The sequence below is a fragment of the Cherax quadricarinatus genome, chromosome 60 (genome assembly GCF_038502225.1).
Source record: "Cherax quadricarinatus isolate ZL_2023a chromosome 60, ASM3850222v1, whole genome shotgun sequence".
Lineage (NCBI taxonomy): Eukaryota > Metazoa > Arthropoda > Malacostraca > Decapoda > Parastacidae > Cherax > Cherax quadricarinatus.
Genome location: NC_091351.1, coordinates 14995652 through 15016439, shown reverse-complemented (window position 1 = coordinate 15016439; position 20788 = coordinate 14995652). Strand labels below are relative to the sequence as shown.

Here is a 20788-nt window from a genome sequence, read left to right as displayed (position 1 = left end):
TGTACACTGCTCACCGTACTCAGCAGTCCTGTACACTGCTCACCGTACTCAGCACTCCTGTACACTGCTCACCACCTAGAGCAGTCCTGTACACTGCTCACCGTACTCAGCAGTCCTGTACACTGCTCACCGTACTCAGCAGTCCTGTACACTGCTCACCGTACTCAGCAGTCCTGTACACTGCTCACCGTACTCAGCAGTCCTGTACACTGCTCACCGTACTCAGCAGTCCTGTACACTGCACCCCGGACTCAGCAGTCCTGTACACTGCTCACCGTACTCAGCAGTCCTGTACACTGCTCACCGTACTCAGCAGTCCTGTACACTGCTCACCATCCTCAGCAGTCCTGTACACTGCTCACCGTACTCAGCAGTCCTGTACACTGCTGACCACCCTGAACAGTCCTGTACACTGCTCACCGTACTCAGCAGTCCTGTACACTGCTCACCACCCTGAGCAGTCCTGTACACTGCTCACCGTACTCAGCAGTCCTGTACACTGCTCACCACCCTGAGCAGTCCTGTACACTGCTCACCGTACTCAGCAGTCCTGTACACTGCTCACCGTACTCAGCAGTCCTGTACACTGCTCACCGTACTCAGCAGTCCTGTACACTGCTCACCACCCTGAGCAGTCCTGTACACTGCTCACCGTACTCAGCAGTCCTGTACACTGCTCACCGTACTCAGCAGTCCTGTACACTGCTCACCATCCTCAGCAGTCCTGTACACTGCTCACCGTACTCAGCAGTCCTGTACACTGCTCACCGTACTCAGCAGTCCTGTACACTGCTCACCGTACTCAGCAGTCCTGTACACTGCTCACCGTACTCAGCAGTCCTGTACACTGCTCACCATCCTCAGCAGTCCTGTACACTGCTCACCGTACTCAGCAGTCCTGTACACTGCTCACCGTACTCAGCAGTCCTGTACACTGCTCACCATCCTCAGCAGTCCTGTACACTGCTCACCGTACTCAGCAGTCCTGTACACTGCTCACCGTACTCAGCAGTCCTGTACACTGCTCACCATCCTCAGCAGTCCTGTACACTGCTCACCATCCTCAGCAGTCCTGTACACTGCTCACCGTACTCAGCAGTCCTGTACACTGCTGACCACCCTGAACAGTCCTGTACACTGCTCACCGTCCGCAGCAGTTCTATAGACTGCTCACCGTCCTGAGCAGTCCTGTACACTGCTCACCGTACTCAGCAGTCCTGTACACTGCTCACCATCCTCAGCAGTCCTGTACACTGCTCACCGTACTCAGCAGTCCTGTACACTGCTCACCGTACTCAGCAGTCCTGTACACTGCTCACCGTACTCAGCAGTCCTGTACACTGCTCACCGTACTCAGCAGTCCTGTACACTGCTCACCGTACTCAGCAGTCCTGTACACTGCTCACCATCCTCAGCAGTCCTGTACACTGCTCACCGTACTCAGCAGTCCTGTACACTGCTCACCGTACTCAGCAGTCCTGTACACTGCTCACCATCCTCAGCAGTCCTGTACACTGCTCACCGTACTCAGCAGTCCTGTACACTGCTCACCGTACTCAGCAGTCCTGTACACTGCTCACCGTACTCAGCAGTCCTGTACACTGCTCACCATCCTCAGCAGTCCTGTACACTGCTCACCGTACTCAGCAGTCCTGTACACTGCTCACCACCTTGAGCAGTCCTGTACACTGCTCACCGTACTCAGCAGTCCTGTACACTGCTCACCACCCTGAGCAGTCCTGTACACTGCACACTGCCCTGAGCAGTCCTGTACACTGTTCACCGTACTCAGCAGTGCTGAACACTGCTCACCCCCCTGAGCAGTCCTGTACACTGCTCACCGTACTCAGCACTCCTGTACACTGCTCACCACCCTGAGCGGTCCTGTACACTGCTCACCGTACTCAGCAGTCCTGTACACTGCTCACCGTACTCAGCAGTCCTGTACACTGCTCACCACCCTGAGCAGTCCTGTACACTGCTCACCGTACTCAGCAGTCCTGTACACTGCTCACCACCCTGAGCAGTCCTGTACACTGCTCACCGTACTCAGCAGTCCTGTACACTGCTCACCACTGTACACTGCTCACCATCCTCAGCAGTCCTGTACACTGCTCACCGTACTCAGCAGTCCTGTACACTGCTCACCACCCTGAGCAGTCCTGTACACTGCTCACCATACTCAGCAGTCCTGTACACTGCTCACCAAACTGAGCAGTCCTGTACACTGCTCACCGTACTCAGCAGTCCTGTACACTGCTCACCACCCTGAGCAGTCCTGTACACTGCTCACCGTACTCAGCAGTCCTGTACACTGCTCACCGTACTCAGCAGTCCTGTACACTGCTTACTGTACTCAGGAGTCCTGTACACTGCTCACCACCCTGAGCGGTCCTGTACACTGCTCACCGTACTCAGCAGTCCTGTACACTGCTCACCATCCTCAGCAGTCCTGTACACTGCTCACCGTACTCAGCAGTCCTGTACACTGCTCACCGTACTCAGCAGTCCTGTACACTGCTCACCGTACTCAGCAGTCCTGTACACTGCTCACCACCCTGAGCAGTCCTGTACACTGCTCACCGTACTCAGCAGTCCTGTACACTGCTCACCGTACTCAGCAGTCCTGTACACTGCTCACCATACTCAGCAGTCCTGTACACTGCTCACCACCCTGAGCAGTCCTGTACACTGCTCACCGTACTCAGCAGTCCTGTACTCTGCTCAAAGTATTCAGCAGTCCTGTACACTGCTCACCGTACTCAGCAGTCCTGTACACTGCTCACCGTACTCAGCAGTCCTGTACACTGCTCACCACCCTGAGCAGTCCTGTACACTGCTCACCGTACTCAGCAGTCCTGTACTCTGCTCAACTGCTCACCATCCTCAGCAGTCCTGTACATCACCGTACTCAGCAGTCCTGTCCTGTACACTGCTCACCGTACTCAGCAGTCCTGTACACTGCTCACCGTACTCAGCAGTCCTGTACACTGCTGTACCGTACTCAGCAGTCCTGTACACTGCTCACCGTACTCAGCAGTCCTGTACACTGCTCACCGTACTCAGCAGTCCTGTACACTGCTCACCGTACTCAGCAGTCCTGTACACTGCTCACCGTACTCAGCAGTCCTGTACACTGCTCACCGTACTCAGCAGTCCTGTACACTGCTCACCGTACTCAGCAGTCCTGTACACTGCTCACCGTACTCAGCAGTCCTGTACACTGCTCACCGTACTCAGCAGTCCTGTACACTGCTCACCGTACTCAGCAGTCCTGTACACTGCTCACCGTACTCAGCAGTCCTGTACACTGCTCACCGTACTCAGCAGTCCTGTACACTGCTCACCGTACTCAGCAGTCCTGTACACTGCTCACCGTACTCAGCAGTCCTGTACACTGCTCACCGTACTCAGCAGTCCTGTACACTGCTCACCGTACTCAGCAGTCCTGTACACTGCTCACCGTACTCAGCAGTCCTGTACACTGCTCACCGTACTCAGCAGTCCTGTACACTACTTACCGTCATGTGCAAACAGACACCTGCATTCCTTCACTACTTTCCCAACACAACAATATATATCTCCTAGGTACACTAACTGGTCTAGAAGTTTATTAAACAAGTATATTGGTATAAAAGTTTACTAACAAATAAATGATCTTGGTGTAAAAATTTACTAAAAAACAGTATTTGATTGTGTAATGAGTATACTGGTGACTGGTGGCAACTCTGTTTACAACCCGGGTGCTGGAGGCTACATGATATCGCTACCTGGACCTGGAGTCTACCTGGATGGTATTCCGGAGATCATCGCCCCCGTGGCCCGGTCCATGACCAGGCTTCCCGTTGGATCAGGCCTGATCAACCAGGCTGTTACTGCTGGCCGCACGTAGTCCAACATACTAACCACAGCCCGGCTGATCCGTCACTGACTTTAAGTATCTGTCCAGCTCCCTCTTGAAGGTAACCGGGAGCCTGTTGGCAGTTCCCCTTATGCTCGGGCCCCGGACACTTATGGTGTTTTCTCTTAGTATACCAATGGTTCTTCTACTTTTCAATGGGGGTATATTGCACCTCCTGCGCAGTCTTTTAGTTTCGTAGGGAATGATTTCTGCGTGCAGATTAGGGACCATTCCTTCTAGGTTTTCCAAGCATAGATTATGATATATCTCTCTCTCCTGTGTTCCAGCGAGTACAAGTCAACTGCTTCCAGGCATTCCCAGTAGTTGAGGTGTTTGATAAAACTTATATGTGCAGTGAAGGTTCTCTGTACACTAGATCTGCAATTTCATCTGCCTGGAGCGGAGATGTTAACGTACAGCAATATTCCAGCCTAGAGAGAACAAGTGACATGAAAAGGATCATTACTGGCTTGGCATCTCTTGTTTTGAACGTTCTCATTATCCACCCTATCATTTTCTTTGCAGTTGTGATCGTGGCACTGTTGTGATCCTTGACAGTGATATCCTCAGACATTACCACTCCCAGGTCCCTCACATTATTTTTCCGCTCTTTTGTATGGTCAGAGTTTATAGTTTACTCATTGCTGGTTATTATCTTTTCCAGTTTTCCATAACAGAGTAGTTGGAATTTGTCTTTATTAAACTCCATATAGTTTCCAGTTGCCCATTGGAAAACTTGGGTTATATCTTCTTGGAGGTTAACCGCGTCCTCAGTAGATGACAGTCTTATGCAGATCCTAGTACGTATCTTCTGCGAAGGATGACACGGTGCTGTAGATTACACCACACCGGACACTATAGTAGGCCATCTGGTGTAAAAAGTTTACTAAAATTGAAACTGACTTGTATGCTTAGTATACTGGGGACCGCTATCAGCTTTGTTTCTAACCCAGAGTCAGTGGGTCCCTAGTTAGCACTAAAGGTGGTACCTACTCTACATATTTGCAGTAAGTAACGGGTCCTTGATTTTTATCTTTTTTTCTTTTAAAACAGATCAGTATTACAAGCACAGAACTGTTTTCCTACCTCAGCTTGTTTGAAAGCTCAGTTCCCTGTGGTATAACACCTGATTCACTGTCAGTGAGACCTGGTCATGAACCGGGCCTCGAGGATGATAATCCCTGGAACAACCTCTATGGTTCAAGATAAGATAAGATTTCGTTCGGATTTTTAACCCCGGAGGGTTAGCCACCCAGGATAACCCAAGAAAGTCAGTGCGTCATCGAGGACTGTCTAACTTATTTCCATTGTGGTCCTCAATCTTGTCCCGCAGGATGCCACCCACACCAGTCGACTAACACCCAGGTACCTATTTGCTGTTAGGTGAACAGGACAACAGGTGTAAGGAAACGTGTCGAAATGTTTCCACCCGCCGGGAATCGAACCCGGGCCCTCCGTGTGTGAAGCGGGAGCTTTACCCACCAGGCCACCGGGCCACACACCACACACCAATAGGATAGGGTTCAATAAATATCTGTCTTCACTATTCCGGGTGGTGTGTATAACAATGAGACTATGATATAGTTTCATCATTCCTGACTAAATTACTTTTTCCTTAAATCAACCACAGAAGTTACAAAGATAACAAAGATAAATATATTGTTTAATTCAGACAGTCTTTTTCAGTCAAGTATAGAAATGTCACTAAAAAAAATGTGCATGAAATAACGTAATTTTCTTAGAAAATAATATAATGTTGTAAATACCATCTAATGTTAAAAATCACAGGAAATGAGAGCTGATAAATTGTCACAAATAACAGTGAAAGAAAAACAGCTGCAGAGTTCACTGAAAGAAGTAAGTTAGAAAATAGTGAATAGGTTATCTGTTTATGTGATAGTTTGATGTAGTAACTAACAATAAACAATGTGGAGAGGAAGATCACATTCTCTCACATCGTATATTAGAATGCAACATATGTTACAATTATGTATATAGAATTCATACTACTGATGTTAATGAACAGTTTACGCTCGTTGTAACTAAGGATGGTAGAAACTGCAAATAGATATACAGAATTTGCTGTGAGTAGATAAATTTGTGTACGCCTGTAGATAAGGATTTTATAATTTAAAGGTACTAATAACTGTATATGGAAACAGACCATGATGAAGTTGACATAGTCAATGGTGTGTCTACTCTCTGGGCCGCAATGAACTGTTTTTATGATAGAATGTATACTCAGGTGACTGGTGGTGCACAGCACTATCTTGATGGTATGTTCACTCAGGTGACTGGTGGTGGTGCACAGCACTGTCTTGATGGTATGTTCACTCAGGTGACTGGTGGTGGTGCACAGCACTGTCTTGATGGTATGTTCACTCAGGTGACTGGTGGTGGTGCACAGCACTGTCTTGATGGTATGTTCACTCAGGTGACTGGTGGTGGTGCACAGCACTGTCTTAATGGTATGTTCACTCAGGTGACTGGTGGTGGTGCACAGCACTGTCTTGATGGTATGTTCACTCAGGTGACTGGTGGTGGTGCACAGCACTGTCTTGATGGTATGTTCACTCAGGTGACTGGTGGTGGTGCACAGCACTATCTTGATGGTATGTTCACTCAGGTGACTGGTGGTGGTGCACAGCACTGTCTTGATGGTATGTTCACTCAGGTGACTGGTGGTGGTGCACAGCACTATCTTGATGGTATGTTCACTCAGGTGACTGGTGGTGGTGCACAGCACTGTCTTGATGGTATGTTCACTCAGGTGACTGGTGGTGGTGCACAGCACTGTCTTGATGGTATGTTCACTCAGGTGACTGGTGGTGGTGCACAGCACTATCTTGATGGTATGTTCACTCAGGTGACTGGTGGTGGTGCACAGCACTATCTTGATGGTATGTTCACTCAGGTGACTGGTGGTGGTGCACAGCACTATCTTGATGGTATGTTCACTCAGGTGACTGGTGGTGGTGCACAGCACTATCTTGATGGTATGTTCACTCAGGTGACTGGTGGTGGTGCACAGCACTGTCTTGATGGTATGTTCACTCAGGTGACTGGTGGTGGTGCACATGTTCACTCACTATCTTGATGGTATGTTCACTCAGGTGACTGGTGGTGGTGCACAGCACTGTCTTGATGGTATGACTCAGGTATGTTCACTATCAGTTCACTCAGGTGACTGGTGGTGGTGCACAGCACTATCTTGATGGTATGTTCACTCAGGTGACTGGTGGTGGTGCACAGCACTATCTTGATGGTATGTTCACTCAGGTGACTGGTGGTGGTGCACAGCACTATCTTGATGGTATGTTCACTCAGGTGACTGGTGGTGGTGCACAGCACTATCTTGATGGTATGTTCACTCAGGTGACTGGTGGTGGGGCACAGCACTATCTTGATGGTATGTTCACTCAGGTGACTGGTGGTGGTGCACAGCACTGTCTTGATGGTATGTTCACTCAGGTGACTGGTGGTGGTGCACAGCACTGTCTTGATGGTATGTTCACTCAGGTGACTGGTGGTGGTGCACAGCACTATCTTGATGGTATGTTCACTCAGGTGACTGGTGGTGGTGCACAGCACTATCTTGATGGTATGTTCACTCAGGTGACTGGTGGTGGTGCACAGCACTATCTTGATGGTATGTTCACTCAGGTGACTGGTGGTGGTGCACAGCACTGTCTTGATGGTATGTTCACTCAGGTGACTGGTGGTGGTGCACAGCACTATCTTGATGGTATGTTCACTCAGGTGACTGGTGGTGGTGCACAGCACTATCTTGATGGTATGTTCACTCAGGTGACTGGTGGTGGTGCACAGCACTGTCTTGATGGTATGTTCACTCAGGTGACTGGTGGTGGTGCACAGCACTATCTTGATGGTATGTTCACTCAGGTGACTGGTGGTGGTGCACAGCACTGTCTTGATGGTATGTTCACTCAGGTGACTGGTGGTGGTGCACAGCACTGTCTTGATGGTATGTTCACTCAGGTGACTGGTGGTGCACAGCACTGTCTTGATGGTATGTTCACTCAGGTGACTGGTGGTGGTGCACAGCACTGTCTTGATGGTATGTTCACTCAGGTGACTGGTGGTGGTGCACAGCACTATCTTGATGGTATGTTCACTCAGGTGACTGGTGGTGGTGCACAGCACTATCTTGATGGTATGTTCACTCAGGTGACTGGTGGTGGTGCACAGCACTGTCTTGATGGTATGTTCACTCAGGTGACTGGTGGTGGTGCACAGCACTATCTTGATGGTATGTTCACTCAGGTGACTGGTGGTGGTGCACAGCACTGTCTTGATGATATGTTCACTCAGGTGACTGGTGGTGGTGCACAGCACTGTCTTGACGGTATGTTCACTCACAGGATGGGTACCACTGTAAAATAAACTTGAGTTTCGGGTTATAATTCGAAATAAATATACACATTATTGCAGTGTTTAGCACGTCACTACACCTCAGTAATGTTCACTGCATATCAATATTTATATTATGACATTAAGGCTAACTCTCCACGTCCTTGAATCTAATCTGACTTCCTTCTATTCCTCGGGCGTTTTGTAACGTCTACAGCTCCAGGATTCACCAAAAAGTACTATATTTACTGAGGTTTTCAGACAGTATTCATGACAAGTACTTAGGTAAGGGAGGCAGTGTCTAGCTTGTTTACCTAACCTTACACTCCCTTATTCCCTCACCTGAGTCACATGATCCAGTGAAGTGTAAAGGCGGTAAGTGGAGCAAGGAACGATAAAAAAGAAAATAAATCCATAATACTTGTTCAAGTATATTTCTTCTAGGAACACTTCACAATAATAAGGAAGGAAAAAAAAGCGCTCAAAATATATCTGACGTCACTGGAGTAAGGAAAAAAGGCATAAAAATTAACTCCTTATTCAGAGCAGACGAACAGAACTTCCCGCGTCATGCAGAAACTCAGCACTATTTTCCTGTTAGTGTCGTTATGTTATTTTCTGACAGTTTTCTGGTACTTTCTACACACTAGAAGCACTAAATACATCTCAACTATCTCAGCGAGTGTCAGCCAAGTAAGGGTAAGCAATATCCGCCAGACATCAGTGTCAGGAAGTGTGAGTCAGGCATCAGTGTCAGGCAGCGTCAATCAATCACCCGCTTGCTCTGCATTGTTTACCATCACTGATGTTCCTGGAGAAGAAATATTCCAGCAGTATATACGTTATCTTACTCCCTCTCTTGATAATATGACGGACAGTGACAGTTGGCCAGCACAAAACTGGCTCACAACTAAACATGACAAGTTAGACCAAGTAGACACACCTGCTGTCACAGATGTTAGACACATGCTGCAGAGTAGACAAGTGACCGCAGAGGCCCTCGCAGGTGTTACACAGGTGTTATTAAAAAGGAAATTATCAACTGGAGTTACCACAGACGATTATTATAAACTCAGTCAGCTTCTACCGAGCTTACTGACCTTCAGAAAGACAGAGAATCACAGGAATGGTGAAGAACAGACAGAAGAACCAACAGTCAAGAAGGTTGAAGCACACAAGGATGGAGAACCTGGTAATATATGGAGTAAAACAATGAATAACAGGTTAGGACTGAGTGGAGGAGTACTACCCTTCGTGCCGTGTGTGGTAGCTCCTTATGACGCTTCCCACGCCATCACATGCATCAACAAGAGACTAGAAAACAACAATACTTTACGCATACATTTCTTGGGTGACTCCAAAATCAGGGACGTGTTTAAGGCACTTCTTCGTCGAACTGACAGTGAATTTAGATACATGATTCACTATTCGGTAAGTTTCGATCAATTTTTAATAATATAAACTAGATAATTTTTTTTATTTATTTTTCTATTGCCATACATTGCAGTGCACTGCGTAAGAGCCAAATTTGAAATCTTCATACTAATAAAGGCGTTTGTAATATATTTAAAAAAATGCATTTTTTGTTCAGCTGAAGTATAAAAAAATTCAGATGAGGATCACTGAATAATAATATAAATCACTCAGTAGAGCTTTCGTTCATATGACCCAAAACTTGTTGTGACTTACCTGTCCACCACGTTAAAAATAACGAGATCACATCATAAGATGTGAGGGTAAGTCTACCGCCTTATATTATTAAACTTAATAAGGCTGGGATGTTTGAATGTCCGGGAATATAGTGCAAATGATGAGAAAGAGAAGACTGCCAGTGTTATGAAGTGGAAAGAAGTTGAATGTCCTGGCACTAAGCGAAACAAAGCTGAAAGGGGTAGGGGAGTTTCAGTGGGGAGAAATAAATGGTATCAGGTCAGGAGTATCTTGAGAGTTATAGATAATGAAGGGGTAACAATAATGTCGAAGGATCCGTTATGGAAGGAGAAGAAGGAAAATATGTGAATAAATTCAAGGATTATGTGGATTAAAATAAGGGTCAGATGTGAGAAGTGAGTTATAATAAGTGTGCAAGCACCTGGCGAAGAGAAGAGTGTAGAGGAATGAGAGAAAATTAGGGAGGTGTTAAGTGAATGCTTAGGCAGTTTTGAACAAAGGGAGAAAATTATTGTGGTAAATGACATGACTGCTAAATTGGGAGAAATGGTTATAGAGGTTGTGGTAGGTAAGTTTGGGGTGACAGGGGTAAATGATAATGAGGGGCTTTTGACTAAATTTTGTACAGAAAGAGCTTTGTTAATATGTAATATATATTTTAAGAAAAAAAGGATAAAGAATGTGAGATATGATATAAGGGAAAAATGACAAGAGTATGTTGGACTAAGTAATGGTGGATAAAACACTGATGGGAAGACTTCAGGATGTGCATGTTTATAGAGGGGCAACAGATATATCAGATCATTTTTTTAGTTGTGGCTACAGTGAGAGTAAAAGGTAGATGAGATACAAGGAGAATGGCATGAGAAAGTAAGAGAGAGGTGAAGGTTTATAAACTAAAGGAAGAGGCAGTTAGGGTATGATATAAACAACTACTGGAAAAAATCAAGGTTAATGAGAGTAAAGGCAATGAGGTTGAAGAGGTATGGGGTAGATTTAAAAATGCAGTGTTAGTGTTCAGTGGATATAGGAGAATGGGTGTGGAAGGGAAGAAGAGTGATTGGTGGAATGATGAAGTAAAGAGAGTATTAAGAAAGGAAAAAGCTAGGAAAAAGGGAGGAGAATATGGAAAGAAAAAGAGAGGTTGAGTGGTGAAGGACTGTATAATGAGAGCAAATGTCAGTGAGTGGATGAGATGCTGTCAACAAATTTTGCTTTGAATAAGAAAAAGTTTTGGAGTGAAACTAATAAGTTGAAAAAGTCTAAGGAATGGATAATAAATTTGTTGAGATAGGCATAAGTATTAACAACTGGGCGTCTACAATGCAAACCGAATTGTTTGCAATCCTAATGGCGCTAAAGCTAACCTATGACACTGAGCTTGACTCTATCAACATTACTGATTCTATGTCATCACTGAATGCTCTTGACTCATATAATGACTCCAACAACATGCTCATTGTAGAAGCCAGGAACAGATACTCAAAAATCAGGGACAAAGGAATTAATGTACAATTGCTATGGATCCCATCACACATTGGATTACACCTTCATGACAAAGTTGATATGTTAGCCAAGAAGAGTACCCAGAAGGAGAATGTAGAATATAACTTTGGTATATCTGTGTCTAACATTAGAATAATATTAGGAGAGAAGTAAATAATGAAAATGATTGTTATAGGAATGCAGTTAGAAGCCTGAGTAGATCTATAACCCACTATGATAACATGAACGTAGATAAGTATGTTTATAGAGCAACTTGCAATGTGAACAGACTGACTGATGTTGTAGTGGCCAGGCTTAGGCTTGGTTACAAGTACTTCTAGCATTTTGGGAGACACCCAGATGATGGTCAAACTAAATGCAAATTATGTCATCAGGCATATGGTCACTATCTTGAACACTATGTGCTTAATTATCCACTTACTGATGAATACAGAGACAGACAGTATAATAACCTATGTGACATGTGAAGATATCTTATTAATGAAAATAAGATACCAGATATACTAAGCAAATTTCCTAAATTTGCTTGTAATAGGTAAGCGAACTGTAGATATAAATCCAAATGTACACCTGTTAACCCTTTTGGGGCCTAGTTCCTAGGCCTTTTGTGTATCCATATGCTCTTGCGATACAGTCCACAGGATGGATATGGTGTGCACAATAAACTGGCCATTTTGGAGGCAAAATCTAACATAAGGAACGAATGGATTTGACAGTTAAAAATAGAAAAGGAGAGCTATTAGATTGAGAGTTGGAAGTATTGGGAAGATGAAAATAGGGGAGCTGTAATTTCATGTATTAACCAGGGAGGTATAACTTCTTGTAGGAGTGAGGAAGAGCCAGATGTGAGTGTGGGAAAGGATCCATGAGGCAGTGAGTAGAATGAAAGTGGGTAAAGCAGCTGGGAATGAAGAGATCAAAATAGAAATGTTAAAAGCTGGTGGGGATATAATTTTGGAATGGTTGGTGCATTTGTTGAATAAATGTGTGAGCGACGGGAAGGTACCTAGAGACTGGCAGAGAGGACAAAAGAGAGTGTAAGAATTACTTGGGGAATAAGCCTGTTGAGTGTACATGGTAAGGTGAATGGTAGAGTTATTAATGAAAGAATTAAGAGTAAGATGGAGAGCAGAATCGCAGATGAACAAGAATGCTTCAGGAAGGGAAGGGAATGTGTTGACCAATCAGTAGTTACAGTGAAACATTTAGGTGAACAGTATTTAGATAATAAGGGTAAAGAGGTTTATGTTATATTTATGGATTTGGAAAAGGCGTATGATAAGGTGGATAGGGAAGCAATGTGGTAGATGTTGCATGTGTATGGAAGAGGAAGTAGGTTACTAAAAGCAATTAAAAGTTTTACGAGGATAGTGAGGCTCAGGTTAGAGTATGTAGGCGAGAGGGAGATTATTTCCCTATAAAATAGGCCTTTCAGAGGGATGCGGGATGTCACCATGATTGTTCAATATATTTACACATAGGGTTGTTAGAGAAGTGAATGTTCTGGTATTGGGAAGAGGTGTGGGATTAAAAAAAATAAAGAATTTAACACAACGTGGGGGTTGTCACGGTTGCGTTTTGCTGATGACACTGTGCTTTTGGGAGATTCTTAAGAGAAGTTGCAGAGATTGGTGGACGAATTTGGGAGGGTATATAAAAGAAAGAAACTAAAGTGAGCATATAAAAGGGCATGGTGATGAGGATAAAAAAAAATTTAGGTAATGAAAAATTGGATATCAGATCGGAGGGAGGGAGTATGGAGGAAGTAATGTTCTCAAATATTTGAAAGTGGACTTGTCAGCAGATGAGTCTATGAAAGACGAGGTTAACCACAGATTTCATGAAAGGAAAAAAGTGAATGGTGCACTGAGGAGTCTATGGAGGTAAAGAAAGTTATCCATGGAGGCAAAGAGGGTGATGTAGATGTGAAGCTTGGGTGATGAATATTGCAACAACGAGAAGGCTGGAGGCAGTGAACATGTCGTGTCTGAGGGCAGTGTTTGGTGTGAATATCATGCAGAGAATCTCTACCTTGAAAATTAGAAGGTGCAGAGTTTCTAAATTATTATCCAAAGGGCTGAGGAGGGGTTATTGAGATGGTTCGAGCATTTAGAGAGGATGGAATGACTTGAAGGATGTATAAAGCAGTAGCGGAAGTAAAGTGGGGGAAGGGTCATCCTAGGAAGGGTTGGAAGGTAAAGGTTTAGTGTTAGAGGGTCTTAGCCACCAGGCCCGGTGGCCTGGTGGCTAAAGCTCCCGCTTCACACACGGAGGGCCCGGGTTCGATTCCCGGCGGGTGGAAACATTCGACACGTTTCCTTACACCTGTTGTCCTGTTCACCTAGCAGCAAATAGGTACCTGGGTGTTAGTCGACTGGTGTGGGTCGCATCCTGGGGTACAAGATTAAGGACCCCAATGGAAATAAGTTAGACAGTCCTCGATGACGCACTGACTTTCTTGGGTTATCCTGGGTGGCTAACCCTCCGGGGTTAAAAATCCGAACGAAATCTTATCTTAAGTGTGTGTGAGCGTGTTAGAAGTGGAGGCAAATGAGTTTTATAACTTGACGCACTATTGGAGTGTGAGTGAAGTAACATTTATGAAGAGATTCAGGGAAACTGGATAGCCAGACTTTAGTCCTGTAGGTGGGAAGTATAGTGGTGGAGATATGTTACAGTGGAGGTACTGCAGGACAGTGATGGACTGAGTGATGGTGAAAGTGTTTCTTCTTTTTTTTGGGTCATCATACCTCGGTGGGAAACGGGCGATGTGTTAAAAAAATAACATAATTTAAAAATAAAACAAAGGTACACCACACGGTAGTTTGCTAGGATACCCTTCAACACGGTGCTCTGATACCAGCGAAGGGCTCTTGATCCATGGAACCGCAGCAACTCTATTCGGTTTAAACGTTATTATTGTTTCCCAATACTACGACTAATACTACTACTACTACTACTACTACTACTAATAATAATAATAATAATAATAATTATTATTATTATTATTATTATTATTATTATTATTATTATAGGTAGTAGGTTGGTAGACAGCAACCACTCAGGGAGGTACTACCATCCTGCCAAGTGAGTGTAAAACGAAAGCCTGTAATTGTTTTACATGATGGTAGGATTGCTGGTGTCTTTAGTCTGTCTCATAAATATGCAAGATTACAGGTACGTCTTGCTACTTCTACTTACACTTAGGTCACACTACACATACATGTACATGTTTATTTATACACACTCATCTGAGTTTTCTTTGATTTTATCTTAATAGTTCTTGTTCTTATTACTTTTCCTTTTATATCCATGGGGAAGTGGAATAACAATCTTTCCTCCGTAAGCCATGCGTGTTGTAAAAGTCAACTAAAATGCCGGGAACAATGGGCTAGTAACCTCTTTTCCTGTAATAATTGCTAAAAAGAATAATAATAAGAAAATTGTCAAAATGGGAAGTCTGAATGTGTGTGGATGTTGTGCAGATGATAAGAAAGAGATGATTGTGGATGTTATGAATGAGAAGAAGCTGGATGTCCTGGCTTTAAGTGAAACAAAGCTGAAGGGAGTGGGAGAGTTTTAGTGCCGAGGAATAAATGGGATTAGGTCAGGGGTTTCAAATAGAGATGGAGCTAAAGAAGGAGTAGCAATAATGTTGAAGGATAAGTTATGACAGGAAAAGAGGGACTATAAATGTATTAATTCAAGGATTATGTGGAGTAAAATAAAGGTTGGATGTGAAAAGTGGATTATAGTAAGCGTATATGCACCTGGAGAAGAGAAAAGTGTAGAGGAGAGAGAGAGATTTTGGGAAATGTTGAGTGAATGTGTGGGGAGTTTTGAACCAAGTGTGAGAGTACTTGTGATTGGGGATTTCAGTGCTTAAGTGGGTAAAAATGTTGTGGAGGGAGTAGTAGGCAAATTTGGGGTGCCAGGGGTAAATGAAAATGGGGAGCCTTTAATTGAGCTATGTGTAGAAAGAGGTTTGGTAATAAGTAATACATATTTTATGAAGAAGAGGATAAATAAATATACAAGGTATGATGTAGCACTTAATAAAAGTAGTTTATTAGATTATGTTATTATTATTATCACACTGGCCGATTCCCACCAAGGCAGGGTGGCCCGAAAAAAATAAACTTTCACCATCATTCACTCCATCACTGTCTTGCCAGAAGGGTACTTTACACAACAGTTTTTAAACTGCAACATTAACACCCCTCCTTCAGAGTGCAGACACTGTACTTCCCATCTCCAGGACTCAAGTCCGGCCTGCCGGTTTCCCTGAACCCCTTCATAAATGTTACTTTGTTCACACTCCAACAGCACGTCAAGTATTAAAAACCATTTGTCTCCATTCACTCCTATCAAACACGCTCACGCATGCCTGCTGGAAGTCCAAGCCCCTCGCACACAAAACCTCCTTTACCCCCTCCCTCCAACCTTTCCTAGGCCGACCCCTACCCCGCCTTCCTTCCACTACAGACTGATGCACTCTTGAAGTCATTCTGTTTCGCTCCATTCTCTCTACATGTCCGAACCACCTCAACAACCCTTCCTCAGCCCTCTGGACAACAGTTTTGGTAATCCCTTCACCTCCTCCTAACTTCCAAACTACGAATTCTCTGCATTATATTCACACCACACATTGTCCTCAGACTTGACATCTCCACTGCCTCCAGCCTTCTCCTTGCTGCAACATTCATCACCCATGCTTCACACCCATATAAGAGCGTTGGTAAAACTATACTCTCATACATTCCCCTCTTTGCCTCCAAGGACAAAGTTCTTTGTCTCCACAGACTCCTAAGTGCACCACTCACCCTTTTCCCCCTCATCAATTTTATTTATGATTCACCTCATTTTCCATAGACCCATCCGCTGACACGTCCACTCCCAAATATCTGAATACATTCACCTCCTCCATACCCTCTCCCTCCAATCTGATATCCAATCTTTCATCACCTAATCTTTTTATTATCCTCATAACCTTACTCTTTCCTGTATTCACTTTTAATTTTCTTCTTTTGCATACCCTACCAAATTCATCCACCAATCTCTGCAACTTCTCTTCAGAATCTCCAAAGAGCACAGTGTCATCAGCAAAGAGCAACTGTGACAACTCCCACTTTATGTGTGATTCTTTATCTTTTAACTCCACTCCAGGTTGATGGGTAGGCTCCAGGATGTACACGTTTATAGAGGGACAACTGATATATCGGATCATTATTTAGTTGTAGCTACAGTTAGAGTAAGAGGTAGACGGGACAAGAGGAAAATGACAACAACAAGTAAGAGGGAGGTGAAAGTGTATAAACTAAAGGAGGAGGAAGTTTGGGTGAGATATAAGCAACTATTGGCAGAAAGGTGAGCAACTATTGGCAGAAAATAAGAACAATTTTGGAGCGAGTTAAACAAGTTAAGAAAGCCTAGGGAACAAATGGATATGTCAGTTAAAAACAGAGTAGGGGAGTTAGCAGATGGGGAGATGAAGGTATTGGGAAGATGGAGAGAATATTTTGAGGAACTTTTAAATGTCGACGAAGAAAGGGAGGTGGTAATTTCATGCACTGGTAATTTCATGCCAGGCAGGTATACCATCTTGCAGGAGAGAAGAAGAGCAGGATGTGAGTGTGGGGAAGGTGAGTGAGGCATTATGTAGAATGAAAGGGGGTAAAACAGCTGGAACTGATGGGATCATGACAGAAATGTTAAAAGCAAGGGGGGGGATATAGTGTTGGAGTGGTTGGTATTTTTGTTAAATAAATGTATGGAAGAGGGGAAGGTACCTAGGGATTGGCAGAGAACATGTATAGTCCCTTTATATAAAGGGAAGAAGGACAAAAGAGATTGTAAAAATTACAGAGGAATTAGTTTACTGAGTATACCAGGAAAAGTGTATGGTAGGATTATTGAAAGACTTAGAGGTAAGACACAATGTAAGATTGTGGATGAGCAAGGAGGTTTTAGAGTGGGTAGAGGATATGTAGATGAAGTGTTTACGTTGAAGCATATATGTGAACAGTTTTTATTACATTTATGGATTTAGAAAAAGCATATGACAGAGTGGATAGGGGAGAAATGTGGCAGATGTTACAAGTGTATGGAATAGGTGGTAAGTTACTAAATGCTGTAAAGAGCTTTTATGAGGATAGTGAGGCTCAGGTTAAGGTGTGTAGAAGAGAGGGAGACTATTTCCCGGTAAAAGTAGGTCTTAGACGGGGATGTGTAATGGCACTATTGTTGTTTAATATATTTATAGATGGGGTTGTAAAAGAAGTTAATGTTAGGGTGTTAGGGAGAGGGGTGGGATTAAATTATGAGGAATCAAATACAAAATGGGAAGTGACACAGTTACTTTTTGCTGATGATACTGTGCTTATGGGAGATTCTAAAGAAAACTGCAAAGGTTAGTGGATGAGTTTGGGAGTGTGCGTAAAGGTAGAAAGTTGAAAGTGAACATAGAAAAGAGTAAGGTGATGAGGGTATCAAATGATTTAGATAAAGAAAAATTGGATATCGAATTGGGGAGGAGGAGTATGGAAGAAGTGAATGTTTTCAGATATCTGGGAGTTGACGTGTCAGTGGATGGATTTATGAAGGATGAGGTTAATCATAGGATTGATTAAGGAAAACAGGTGATGGTGCGTTGAGGTATATGTGGAGACAAAAAACGTTATCTATGGAGGCAAAGAAGGGAATGTATGAAAGTATAGTAGTACCAACACTCTTATATGGGTGTGAAGCTTGGGTTGTGAATGCAGCAGCGAGGAGGCGGTTGGAGGCAGTGGAGATGTCCTGTCTAAGGGCAATGTGTGGTGTGAATATTATGCAGAAAATTCGGAGTGTGGAAATTAGGAAAAGGTGTGGAGTTAATAAAAGTATTAGTCAGAGGGCTGAAGAGGGATTGTTTAGGTGGTTTGGTCATTTAGAGAGAATGGATCAAAGTAGAATGACTTGGAGAGCGTATGAATCTGTAGGGTTGGAGGGAGGGGGTAAAGGAGGCTTTGTGGGAGAGGTGCTTGGACTTCCAGCAAGCGTGCATGAGCGTGTTAAATAGAAGTAAATGGAGACGAATGGTATTTGGGACCTGACGAGCTGTTGGAGTGTAAGCAGGGTAATATTTAGTGAAGGGATTCAGGGAAACCGGTTATTTTTATACAGCCGGACTTGAGTCCTGGAAATGGGAAGTACAATGCCTGCACTTTAAAAGAGGGGTTTGGGATATTAGCAGTTTGGAGGGATATGTTGTGTATCTTTATACGTATATGCTTCTAAACTGTTGTATTCTGAGCACCTCTGCAAAAACAGTGATTATGTGTGAGTGAGGTGAAAGTGTTGAATGATGATGAAAGTATTTTCTTTTTGGGGATTTTCTTTCTTTTTTGGGTTACCCTGCCTCGGTGGGAGACGGCCGACTTGTTGAAAATAATAATAATAATAATAATAATAATAATAATAATAATAATAATAATAATAAATAAATAAATAATAATAATAATAATGCATGAGATACTACTGTATACGGGAGGTCAGAGAATGCTAAGTTACATCTGGTACCTTCACAGAATGTAACTGAGCGCTGGTCAGTGGCGGAGCAGAAGCTTCACAACAGAGGTTTCCTGTGGATCAACATGGTAGCAACAACTTACCAATACCCACACCTACGTATTTCCCTCAGGTAAAGAGTAAATCTTTGGGAATATTGGCAAACCTCGAAGTGCTTTCTGATTGATTTTCTTGTGTTGTTTCCTTCAGAGTTTTTGGTTAAAACTTGTGCTTCAACTGACCGGTTCCAAATTTTCAACGCTATTGTGCTGTAAATGGGGAAATGTTGATGCAACTATTGGTTAATTTTATGAAGAACATTCTTGATTTTGGCTTCCACTCAGTGACTAGAGAATGCTTCTTCTGATCGGCTTCCAACTTTCCACACTAGTGTGTCCGGTTTACAAGAAAGTTGGGATCATAAGTGAGGTGTGTTGATGGCAAGTTGCCATATTTATTTTTAAAGTGGTGTAGCATTGTTTTTCCTTAAACTGCATTGAGTAAGCCTCTTCTGAACGACTTCAGTCTTTAATGATTTAAACATTATATAAATAGGATTGACCCAATAAATTTACGGTTTGTACCTACAAATTTACCATTTTCCTACCATAATGAATTTGACTGTGCTGCATTCTGGCAATAATTGGTGAATACTGTTGCCACCAGTTATTGCACAGTAATATGCCTATACAGCAGGTTCGAAAAGCCTGTTAGGTAGGCAGAACAGTGTCTGAATAATTTCCAATTACTGTTTTTGTGTCTTTATCAACAAATCTATTGATACTCATTGTCATAAGTTAATATTAGTACCATTACGACTGCTAACAATGGAATTTGTTATGTGATAATTATTAATTAAGGTGATAATATGAGCAGATGTATCCCTGCAACTGGATTCTTGTTGGCAGATGATTTAAGAAAGTGATGACCAGTGATGAGCTTGATGGGAAAGCTTCGAGATATTTTATATTAAATGGATACTGCTATATAGTTCATGCAGGTTATAAAATTTATTATAACTGCATGTTTCCTCAATCAATTTGGATTCGTGTTTATTTACTTCCAGACAATAATGAAGTATTATGGTGACAGCGCCTGGCTCATGTTTTAGTTTAGTTGTCCCATCACTGACAGAAGGAACATCAATCTTTCAATACCAGGATGACCCAACTTTTTTTCCTTTTCAAAAACTTCATGATTTTTTTTACGGATTGTATGCCACATTATACTAATAATATGCACAAAATTTGGTGGTAATCGGTTGGCAAACAGACAAGTTAAAAATTAAAAAAAAAAAAGTATGCCTGCACTTTACATTATTTTCTTAGTCAATTATAAATCCTCACAGCTTACTTTTCTTAAACATTTTATATATATTTTAAAACAATGTCACTTCTTTATCTCACTATTAAAGTTAATATCACAAACAAAATTTTTTATAGTACATAAATTTAAATTTTGAGTTTCAAAAATTCGTTCACCAAAACCGGCTTTAATATATGACAAAACGATGTGCAATGTGATAAAGGCGGTGATTCGGAATAATCTAAAAAAAAAAAGTCATGCGATTTCGTTCATATATGACGGATATATAATCATTAGAAGTTTGAAAAAATCTATAGGTGGAAGTGCACATTTTATCTGGGCGATGCTCAGTACTAGTTGAAGTTTAAGCACATCTAGTCTTCAGTCATCAGTGAAAACGACAGATAGAGGCGAAAGTTGTTGGAAGCTGCTTTAATTACCTCAACTGACTCTCCCACAAAGGTCTGAAAGCTTCACTGTTTGCAA

At 43.0% G+C, this 20788-nt stretch overlaps 1 protein-coding gene across 1 annotated transcript; it reads left to right on the top strand.

Annotated features, from left to right (window-relative positions):
- The first annotated feature begins 8842 nt into the window (after window positions 1–8842).
- LOC138854473 (uncharacterized) lies at window positions 8843–19922 on the top strand. The gene is made up of 3 exons (XM_070098038.1): window positions 8843–9703; window positions 19018–19130; window positions 19874–19922. Exons 1-3 carry the CDS (start codon window positions 8843–8845, stop codon window positions 19920–19922), a joined length of 1023 nt encoding a protein of 340 aa, XP_069954139.1.
- Window positions 19923–20788: the final 866 nt, after the last annotated feature.